This window comes from Nyctibius grandis, chromosome 1, assembly GCF_013368605.1.
Source record: "Nyctibius grandis isolate bNycGra1 chromosome 1, bNycGra1.pri, whole genome shotgun sequence".
Classification (NCBI taxonomy): domain Eukaryota; kingdom Metazoa; phylum Chordata; class Aves; order Nyctibiiformes; family Nyctibiidae; genus Nyctibius; species Nyctibius grandis.
The window spans coordinates 48,979,904-48,991,932 of NC_090658.1; the positions used below are offsets into that span (position 1 = coordinate 48,979,904).

General features: G+C 38.6%; 1 protein-coding gene across 4 annotated transcripts in view; it reads right to left on the reverse strand.

Annotated features, from left to right (window-relative positions):
• Positions 1 to 12,029, reverse strand: part of SMOC2 (SPARC related modular calcium binding 2) — a 154,974-nt gene that overhangs the window by 68,423 nt on the left and 74,522 nt on the right. For all 4 annotated transcript variants that reach the window (XM_068399671.1, XM_068399662.1, XM_068399654.1 and 1 more), the window contains exons 6-7: positions 8,973 to 9,023; positions 8,100 to 8,174 (exon numbers count right to left, since the gene is read on the reverse strand). In XM_068399671.1, coding sequence (XP_068255772.1) covers positions 8,100 to 8,174; positions 8,973 to 9,023 — 126 coding nt within the window. The remainder of the gene's footprint in view (positions 1 to 8,099; positions 8,175 to 8,972; positions 9,024 to 12,029) is intronic.

Sequence of the window (12,029 nt, forward strand, 5' to 3'; positions counted from 1 at the left end):
GACCCAAAAGCCAGATCAGTGGCCATCACAAAACATCCAGACTTCAGTTGTAGATGTCAGGAAAAAATGCAAGTGCCTTTTCTTGTGTAGGCAATTGACCTTCAGATGAGCCCAAGCTATAAAGTTCACATAAATAATATCTGGATTTGAATCATATCATAGAATGGTCTGGGTTGGAACGAACCCTAAAGACCATCTAGCTTTAAACCCCCCTGCCATGGGCAGGGACACCTTTCCACTAGACCAGGTTGTTCAGAGTCCCATCCAACCTGGCCTTGAACAGGGAAGGGGCATCCAGGGAAGGGGCATCCACAACTTCTCTGGGCAAGCTGTTCCAGTGTCTCACCACCGTCACAGGGAAGAATTTCTTCCTAATATCTAATCTAAATCTACCCTCTTCCAGTTTAAAACCGTTACGCCTCGTCCTATCACTACATGCCCTTGTAAAGAGTCCCTCTCCAGCTTTCCTGAAGGCCCCCTTCAGGTACTGGAAGGCTGCTATGAGGTCTCCCTGGAGCCTTCTCTTCTCCAGGCTGAACAGCCCCAACTCTCTCAGCTTGTCGTCATAGGAGAGGTGCTCCAGCCCTCTGATAATCTTCATGGCCCTCCTCTGGACTTGCTCCAACAGGTCCATGTCCTTCTTATGCTGGGGGCCCCAGAGCTGGATGCAGTACTCCAGGTGGGGTCTCACAAGAGTGGAGCAGAGAGGGAGAATCACCTCCCTCGACCTGCTGGCCATGCTGCTTTTGATGCAGCCCAGAATATGGCTGGCCTTCTGAGCTGCAAGCGCACATTGCCAGCTCATGGTGAGCTTCTCATCAACCATCACCCCCAAGTCCTTCTCCTCAGGGCTGCTCTCAATCCATTCTCCGCCCAGCCTGTATTCGTGCTTGGGATTGCCCTGACCCACGTGCAGGACCTTGCACTTGAACTTGTCCAAAATTTGGCAGAGACTGACTGCCCATCTGTAATGGACTGAGCTCTCATTGACAGAATCCATGTGTGGACTTAATAGCCAATTGAAGAGTTATTTAAAATTAATAGTTCTGCCTTCTACTTTCCTTTCATGGCTTGAATTGAGGTTCTTAGGGCTCAATTCAATGTCATTTCTGGTACTCTGGTCTATCGAACCTACATGCCAGAACATCACAGATTTCCAGCAGGCTGTTGTATCTCCTAGCCCATGCAGATATCAGATACCCTAGGCCACATGAAGGCACAAGATGCCTGTATTTCAGCAACTTATTCCCATGCTCTTGGTTCCCTCGGTTACAGTTAATGGCTGTATTTACAACACAAGTTTGGGAATGCAAATTCCATCTTTGAGTGTAGCTGATACCTCACCAATTGTTAGAAGGAAACACTGTCTTTAGGGCTGAAATGAGGTAATAACAGGGAAAAAAACACTGGTTTTGCTATGTAATTCAGTGGTTTGAAATTAATAAACCACTCCTACTCAGGCTATTTTCCTATGCAAATCTACTTTATATATTCATTTAAATTCAATTTTTGAATGTCCAATATAGACACAATGCATTAAGAGTGAGAAGGACTCTTTGGACATACATGCATATCTGCTCTAAGGTCTTCACCTGCCCCTCCTTTAATGCTGAACACAAGCAAATTTGAGAATGGAAGATTGGCCAGGGTTCTGCAGACCAACACACAACTTACTAGGAATCCCTGCTGAAAAATGGAGGCAACAAGCTTTTAAAACACTTTCTTCCCCCTCTTCCCTGTGTTCTTTTCTCAATTTGTTATGACATCCGTTTTTATTTCCTTCTGTTATAACTGGTTTCATGTCTCAAATCTTCACATTGTGAAATAAGCCTAATTAAAAATAGCTCTAGAAAACTACTAATTAATTTGCAATAAATATGTAACTGGGAACATTCAACTTGATCTTATTTTTTTCTTACTAACTCACACATCTTCAACTGCACGTAATTTTTCTTCAGTCAATATTAAAAGCAACATCTGGAAAATGCAACAATTAATGAGAATACATACAAAGTCACTGAGCTGTTACTCATTTTCCTGCCTGTAAGTTACTCATTTTCCTATGCTTAGAGAGGAATGGCTATTAGAATTGATGTGACTGGGCAGACACACACACTCTTACATTTATTTCCTTTGAAAGAAAATGCTACTTTTGTTTTTTCATGCAGGCTTTTTTAACTTCAGGGCTGAGTTTTGCCAGGATAGGCATAGCAAGAGGACATTAACCAGGTTCGGTTTGGAATGAACATGAACACTGGAGTATGGAACAAGCTTTGTCTTGGACCTTTGTAAGAAGGTGCCTTCCAGGGAATGATCAGTGCACAGGGGTCCCACTGGAACAATTGCCTCTGAAAACAAAACAAAGCAATCTAACAAAACAGAAAACTAATTGACAACCAACATAGTTTCCATGTGAGAAAAACTCACATGCACAAATGCTTTAAAGCAGTCAGATGACAAGGCAATAAAAACTGCATTCAAATCTTAGAATGTCACTCTGTCACATTAGTCAGTCTCACTGGCAGACTTTGCCAACTCTTTCAGACTATACAGACAGATAAATGCAAGCAGCTATTTGGTATAAATTCAGACACGTAATTGCTAGTTACATTATCACTTTAAATTCCCTATTTTAGTCAGTGAAGAATGTGTTCACAGTAGATGTTACACTAACTGTTTTCATTTGTGTTTGCAGCCAGTCTATACTACGTTACTGTATGTGCACTTCACTGTTCTCCCAGATGGCATTTTCAGAATGAAACTCCTGTTATTGAGCCCTCTGGGGCTAATTGATAACATCTTGTAACATATTTTTAAAGCCTTAAAACTGATGGTCTGTAGTAAAACAGCAGCAATAAAACACTACTGCATTGTGTCAGAAAATTAAATAAAAAGCTATATGTGTTCCTTTCACGTGTGCACTGCCAAAGCCAAAAATGAAACTGAAGATGATTCTACATTATCAGAATATCCAGGTACAGTGGCTGAAATCTGGGCACTTTTGAAGTCACTAAAGCCATAGTTTGAGGCGACAATGAATTCTGATTTAGGATTCTTCATTCTGGTTGAAAAATGTCATAATCACATGATCCACTGCTTTTTGCATATATGCATTAAGAATTTTGACAGCCTGACCCTGGCTCAGCAGGCTTAATGCCAGAACAGGGTTTCCTCTGGGTGACCCTGTTTTATGCTGGATCACGTATGGCTTGTCCTCTAGCACCTGCTTAAAGCATATAAGCATAAAGCTGGCAGAAAGCATGAAGCTGGCACAAGCATTACATCACGTGTCTGTGCCTGATCCAGATGAAACGTGAACTACTGGAGGAACTAGTAGCATGTAGTCAGAGTATGAATGGTAGTTCAACCGCTGGCTGGGAGTTCTGCCATTGACTGCCAGGGGCCCTAAATTTCTACCCACTCATTTCATGTGTTCAAAATTTAACACATGAATCAAAGCCAAGTTCAGTAAAGTACAAAGAAATGTGACAATTTCTTCCTGTCTTCTATTTTGCCAGTCATACCAGATTATCAACAAAACAAACACTAATTTTTCAATCACTTTACAATGCTCATTAAATAAACTACACAACTGATCAATGAACAAATAAATCATTACTGCTAACAATGCCATACTATTCAATCTTTAAGGAAACAGAATACAAAAATATTAATAATAAGAGAATAGAACTGAATAGTAAATATGTGAGACTTTACTGTGTCTTAGCTAATGATATGTTATTTAACCCTGGCTCTTTTAATTTGAACTATATTATCAGCAGAATCTCTAAAGACCTTAAGCACATATATAAGTATATTCCAGGTTATGGATGACTTTTTGGATCCTGCGTTTGCAAAATTAATGAAATTTCATACTGAGTATTATTTATTATTTGCGTAGTGTACAGATTGTACTTAGAAATTACTCAGTATTTTAAGATTTTTTTAAACATTAACAATATAATCAGTTAAACTCACTCTATTTATTTTTCATGGAAGTGCTCCCACAACAGACTATTAGAAAAATTTGGCTCTTAAACTAACAAAACGAATCCTAAGCTTCACTGGCCATTGTGAAAAGGATTAAACTACCCTTCCTTTGCCTATACTCAAACTCAAAAAAGAGCATACATCCTCTGAAAAATGTCACACTTGGTTCCCAAGAAGCCCATAGGGATATAAACTGCTGGTAGAGCAGGTGTAGCAAGGAGAACCTGAGCTCTCCTCAGGGAACTGCATTTTCCCTGTTAGGTGATGGGAAAGTATCTGCACTGTCATGTAGTATTCACCCACATCAAGATTGCACCTAGCCCTGAAGCTACAGTAACTGGCAGCTGCTGAGGACATAATCCAAAATATCCAATTTCTTCAAGGCAAAACCCCTTCTGTCTTCTGGTCTTTACAAAATACAAAAGCTCTAAAAGAATACTACCAGGATTTTCAACTGATACTGGGGTGGGATAAAGTCCACCTAAACCATAGATCACATAGGCTAGAGATCTAAACTAGCCACTGCACCCAGTGAGGCTCACTTATCTAGTTAGCTGGCCAAGTGCAGATGTTGGCTTCATGATAAGGTGGGCTGCTCTCTAGGCTCCACTGACCACACTGACCGCATCTCCACAAACTACAGCAGGTGTTCAGACACTAAGTTCACATACAGACAGCAGCGTGTAGGCTGCTACATTTTGATGTCTTAATCAGAACCCATATAGTCTCATGTTCAGTGTTTTCAATGCATTTCTGTTTATTTTTGATAGCTGTTGCTGTAATTCTTATTTTTGTCAATCAATCTGATGTGGCAAACCCACAATATTTTCTGTGAAATGGAGGAAGAAATGAGGAGCGTAGGGGTAAAAAGAAAACCAGAAGAAAACAAAAAATTCACAAAATACCTGCTAAGGCACCAAGGCATATGTATAGAACATAATCTCAGCAAACACTATGTTATTTTAGCAATCAGATGCATAATTTTTTTTCTAATTCTGGAAAAAAAAAGTCTTTTAAAAATTTTGAAAATCATCTTCAACATACAAAAAGAGATAAAAAAGAGATGTTTCTACCCAAATCCACCACTCTAGACAGAGCTATTGTTACATGACCCAATGCTGATGGAGTTTTTGCCAGCAGTAACATTTTGTCACCAAAAGCTAATAGGTTAAGTATCACTCTACGGATGCCTTTAATGAGCAGCAAAGGCCTATTTCTCTGAACCAACAAAAAGAATATGCACTAGAAGTCATTATGGAGCATGGATATGTAATCCAGTAATTTCATGCCCTGCATCTGTAAGTCTGCCAAATGTCATTTCTCTGTGCTAAATTAATTTAGGCTGATCTAATCAAATGAAAGCACTGGGTAACTAATATAAACTAGAATTTTCTGAGCCATTATTTTCAATCTTCCAAAACCTAAAAGCTTATGCTGATTTTACTAGCATTAACAGGTCATTTGCAGAGTAGCAAAAGCAAATCACTTCAGGATGAATGCGATAAATCTAATGTATTCATTTGTGATCCTTAACTTAACAAAAACGTTCTCCTAAGGAGACTGATTGCTCAGGTCAAGACAAGTTTCTTTATGACCATGACATATTAGGACATATATTCAGGTAAAAACTAGAAAAAATAAAAGCAATACAGACTAAAATATTCGGCTTTTAAGTAAGATATTTGGAGTTTGTCTGAAATTTTATAGCATTATTATTTTTCTTCAGTTATTTTCTACAGGCAGGGATAGGTCATAGTGTTATTTACACCTGAAGAATTTCTTTGAAAGCACTTGGGTTACTATAGAACAACAAAGGAAAATTTAGCCCATTAGCAATAAATTGGGTTTCATTTTTTGTTTTATAAACACAGTTCATTTGCAGACATAAATTCTCCTCATTTTACTCAGACAAATACATTTCAATAAGCTTTCTGGTGTTTGTGTGACCAAGTCTGAAACAGAGTTTGCTAAGCAAACTGAGTAAAGAAGATATCTGTATTTATCCCTCATATTGAAGCTTGGGTGTCCAAAGGTGGTTAGTTTACAATCCAGTGGATTCAGTCATGAGGTCCTTCCTATTCTGTACACGTAGCAGCCCAGAGTTCATTCTCTATGGATGTTCCCAAAAGCCTTGGCACCACACTGAGAGGTAATAAGGGAAAAATCTAACCTAGTTTTTTCAAGACCTTAAAAGACCTGTTTAATGAGTATCAGTCAGGCTCAGCCATCAAAACAAGTTACAAATATACGGTCACTGACACACATTATATTTTTGGAGTCTGGAAGAGAGATACTGCCTAGCACAACTGATGAACACACTGTTTTTAGAACCTAGATTAATCTTGATTGATTATGTCGTATTACATATACAGGAGAAGTTACAACAGAGAGAGCAGTAGTCCCTTCTGGTGCATCAGACACACCTACAAATTAAAGCGAAGCTGGCTACGTAGTGTCTGCTGACTTCTGCTAGTCTGAGTATGGCACCACAGACAGCAGCATGTGCTAGCGCTCCAGAGATCCCCTGCACAGAGTACGGTTAGGAGCAAGTCCTGTTGTTAGCAAATCCAACACAATCATGCTTTTGATGCTAATGTACCATGGGCTAGCAATTGTAAGACAGGTAGACTACACTTCTGGTTTCTCTTCCTTTGTAAATATGTCTTTAGATGGATAGGACATTACAAGCTCCCAGCAATAAACCCACCTTCTCTTTGGTGTTTTTCTAATTTTTGTGTGTGTGTGTTGAAGCTTTAGCTTCCAGCAGCTGCACTGCAAACTCAAGAATTCTGGCTTTAAATCTAGTCTCTTAATACTCTAAAAATTAAATAAACACTCCCAAAAGTGACATATTTCTATACATATATTTTACATGACAGAAATCCCAAAGGAATTCTGATCTTGCTAACACTGACTAAAGAAATGACAGAATATCTTCAGCGTGGAAAGTTTTTGCTTCAAACTCCTGTCTATGCTCTGTTTAAGGTCCTGCCCATAAGTACCTACTGGAGAACCAAGGAGAGGAAGAAGTATTAATAATTTTTGCTTTGATGTTAAAAATAGCTTATATAAAGGAATCTGTAAACCTCTTAGTAAGGATATGCCTTTCCTTCTTATGATGATTGCTTGTCTTTTTAAATCCTTTTGGGCCTCAATTCAGTAAAATACTTAAGCACCGTACTTAATGTAAAGCACAACTTCAATTTCCACTGGATCTGAGGTGTGCTTTTGGGTGATTTACTGAATCATAGCCTGTATCATTAATGTTTCCTCTCAAATTAATTAAACATTTTTCCAAAGAAAAAGAAATGGGGAAACTCAATCAGATTCTCTAAAGTTTATTCCACTGAAAGGAAGGAACAGTGAGGAAGGCATCAAAACTTATAATCTACCAAAGCACTGAATGTTTCTGAATATTTTAGAGGCTTCAGTCTTAGGACAATCACCTGACATTCCTAGTCCAGGTTTACAAAGCTCAATTCTGAAGAGCAGTGAAAAAAAATAAAGCCAAAATTCAACAATTATAAAAAAGGCAACATAATTAATTTATACAAAACTAGCAATCAGTCTGTAAATAACAGATGAGTGATGTAGCACAAAGCAGGCAACACTGTCTTTCCAATTTCCTATTAACTGACAGCTGGTTTCTGATGGCAGTTTGCTTCTTTTCAAGTTCGCCTCCTAAGATTTACTACCAAACAAATGTAACCCACACTGTCATTTTCCAAGCACCTTCCTGCTACACATTGCCCCCCAAAAAAAGAAAATACAAGTAGATAACCAAGAGGCAGAGAATTAAAGAGGATGCAAAAAATAAATGTCAGATCCACGCACAGTCACAAATAGATGTGAGCCAGAGACTTTAGTGGAGTAATGCCAATTTACACCTAGTAAAGCCTGGCCAAAAGTCTTTCCATGTAAAAGGAACATGCATGATGCATGAGCCTACAAAATCACCACAATGCAAATCATTAAGTCGCTATCATATGGTAAGAGTTGAAGATTAATGGTTATTAAAATGGCTTTCACTTAAATGGCTTCAGTTTTAACAAGGCTTAATGCATGTCTTCACAGGAGCTTTGCAAAGTAAGGACTACACAAGATCTTACCTGAGCTTTTATTGGTTTTGTTTTGTCTACTCTTTACTTGCTCAGTCCATAATGTAGGATAACGAGAAGCTATATCTAAAAAAAAAAAAACAACAGAACAGTTTGTAAATGTTACAATTTTTTTAAAAGTTACTAGCAGCTGAATAGTAAGTGCTACTTTTAAAGATACATGGATCTAAAAAAGAAAAGGGCACACTGTTTTCTATTAGGAGAGTTAAAATCTTTATTCATGCAAAGGCATGAATAGTTCCTTCCTTATCCCATTCATACAAAAGGTTGAAATAGATACTTGTAGACTAAAATTATGTTTAATTAGAATAAAAATCTCCCAGTGTGGACCCAAAATATGAAATAACTTCAGATCAGATTCTGTGAGATTTGCAGTGAGTGGTAAGGCAGCCACAATATAGGACTATCACTGCATGTAGTTCTTGAGCTTTCCACTTACGGAGCACTGAATTTCCCCAGAGGCAAATAAGTTTGACAAAACATCAACCTTAGCATTACTAGGCAATATGCTGAGGACAGAATTTACCCTTTAACTTCCTTATTTGGCCATACAGTTTTAATCTGCACTCTGGCTCAAGTTTAAAACCTGTCTCTGTCCTGAGTAGTGACAATTAAAATTGCTACTGTTGGAGACCATAGCTACAGCGCCACCTCAAAGATATCACATGAAACTTGTTGCTTGTAAATAAAGACTCTATTGTGTTTGCTCTTTATCTGGAAAAAGGTATAGATGCTTTTATTTCTTGCAATTCCTTGCAACTGCTCCAGCTGTTGCCCTAACTCTAAGGTAGCATTTGACGTTGTGGTACACTATCCATACTGCATAGTTCAATACTGCACTGTTAAATTCCTGTTGATGCTCACCTTCTTCATCACCTTGAGGCTGAGTCTCCAGCGCGGGAGCTGAGGCATCATCTGAATTCAGAATGGAAAAGATTTGCAAGGAGACTACAATTATGAGAGTAAGCTAAATAAGTGTACATACGTGATTGAAACTAATGATTTGCACAGAGCCCCGGCCGCTAAACAAACAATAATTTAAACTTCATTTATAGGTACTACACAGCATAGGTATATTACACCTACAGACTACGGATTGTAAATGGAGGGCTTTTGAGGTTACGGCTGATTAATTGATTGTAGGGTCTTTGATGAGGCATGAAGTGATCAGGTCTCTCCCTGGACAGTAATTCTTCATTTTTAATGCTGCACATTGATACCTATAGATTATAACTGACCAAATCAGCATTTCTAAAGAAGTAATTAGATAAATGTATAGAAAGGGTAAGACCTGTAAAAGCAAAAGCAGTCTGGGGCAAATGAGAGGCTGCAGACATGTTGACACCTTAAAATGAAAGGAAAGTTTCTTTCGTCACAGCAGGATCTGTTTAACAGTCAAGCTGATTTTATAAGCAAGATTCACAGATTAAAGAACTAGAATATTGTTTGTGTAATTCTTATCCTCTGATCAGACATGTCCATCCATCCACTACCAATAATTACTGCAAGAAAAGAGGGAGGAAAATTTACAGAAATGGTAAGAGGATGCAGGTAATTTTAGGTTCAGTAAAATACAGTGGAAGTAGTGCTGGAAAAGAAAAATTCAATATGAAAAATTATTTAAGTTAGCATTCTGTGAGAAAGAGCAGTACTCAAAGGCCTGTCTTTACCTTATTACATTATTTAAAATTATTTCAGATATTGGGTAAATATGACTTAGTAGACCTTCCTAGTACATATGTTCCAGTCATTGCTGTTTCCTGCAGCGTGAAGCTAACTCCAAGACCAAGACGTCCCACAGTAAACAGTATCTTCCATGCAAGGGTTTTAATAGCATTTATTGCAGTTTCACAACTGGATCTCAGAGCAACATAGTTTCCCGGTTGTTTTCCTGGCATTTTCATAGAAGCTAGAACTGAAGGTAAACAAGAAGCTTCCTCTTGCATGTAGCCCTACCAGGGTAGCAGTGAGCAGCAACTTTAAGACAACATACTACCCATTTCTGTTTCTTCTTGCTACTGCATTTCAGAACAGACTCCTCCTGTTCTCTTTGTTGTCACCATCACAGGTTTTTTTTGTAAATCTGTATTGTCTTTATGCAAACCACGCAGAGGATTTGGAGGTGCTCTGACCTTGCCCTCTGGAGGCCACAGCTTAGTTCACAGCAAATACAGATACCAAGCAAATATGACAGCAGGTAAAACCAAATTTGCAGCCATGGAGCACTAACCTCCATGCTTTTCACAAAATCAAAGCAGCAGCAATATAAAAACTTATTTACACTGAAAAGTGTTTTAACCAAAGCATAAGGAGACTTCTTTGAAGAATGCCCATTCTTCATGTCCACACAATGACAGGATACTTTGCTCCAATGCCATAACAGACTGTCACTCCTTATTAGTTTTGCTGGTATTTTTGTGGTGTCCTCTGGGTGGTGGAATAAGGCCAATGATTAGTTTCAGAGAGGCCATCAAGTATCCTAGTGTACTGCAAATCAAGACATACATTTAGATCATCAATCAGTATGTGATTCAGAAAACACAGAATTTTAGAGGGTGGCTACCAAGAACCCAGCCGGAAACTTGATTTTGGGTTTAAATGACATTTTTCTAATCATCTTTTGGTACACAATTCCAGTTTGTGACACATTTGGTCTTATGTTCTTACCTGAAATTCAGATATAATGCTGCAACTTTAGCAATTATCAGCCCAATCAAAATTAGCCTCTTGAACTTTGTTCAAGCAGCATTTAAACCAGTTTCTAATATTTTTTTTTAACTCAACAGATATGTAATGGTTGAGTCATAAAACTGGTCTCAGGTCCCCCCCATCCAAAACAAAGAAAGAGGTTTGCTTTTGGTCATCAATGAACTAAACATTTGGTACAGGATATCTGTATGATCTAAAAGGTATTAACTTCACTCCAGAACTGGAGGAGCTACAACAGCTCCTGAACTACCCTTAATCTGTAGGAAGACACCCGCATTAATTTTCTGTTTGCACTCTGTCACGTACATTGTTTTTTTCATAAAAACCTTGTGTTAAGAATGAAGAGGCACATGGCAATTCATTGTTCAAAACAACAATTCAATAGAGATTCACAACAGTAGAGTAGTTCATCTTCATGTTAATTAGATATCTTATAGGTTAACTTCTTCCTGGCTGGCACATGCATGCCAGTGCATATGTGAATACATTTAAATGGAAACCATTCTTTTTTCTACCAGAGTTCATTCCTGCAGTCAGTTAAGAATCAGAAAAAAAAGTGATGTGACCCCACCTCTGACACCTGTGCTTTTCAGACAGTCTGAATATTTTCCTTGGATAGAGGAAGGAACTGGGGGACTGGGGAAGATACGTTAGGAATTATCTTTTAAGCTTTATTCCTGTTCGATTTAATGTGCAAATTTGCAAACAGAGCTCCTGACTTCCAAGTCTGCAGCTGGAAATTTTCTTTCAGTATTGGAATACCCGGAGAAAGCGAGCTGCACAACTGCAACAGATATGGTCCGCCAGGTCATCTTCTTCTGTGAGTCTGTGTGGGACATCTTGGAAGAAGATACTGTCTCAGGCTAAGTCTATGCTGTCTCTTGAGCAGAGTCCTCAGGACCACACTTGAAGGTCTGAAACATGTCCTCTGCAGCAGTGAGAACATGGTGAACCTGCTTAAGCTTGCTGGGTTACAATACAGGCAGGTACCCCCATCCAGGCACCCCTGGTTATTCCACAGGAACATGCAGAGGAAAGATGAGCAGGGAGTTTTATGGTTATTTTGAAAAATACTGCTGTGCACTTTCAAGTTGAGCTACAAAGTATTCTTATTACATTGACTGTGAAACTGAAGCACAGCTCTTTAACTCAGACAGTTGATCCTGTTCACTACTCTGCGATGGTCTCTAAATAGGTTGTGATGTCTCTGAC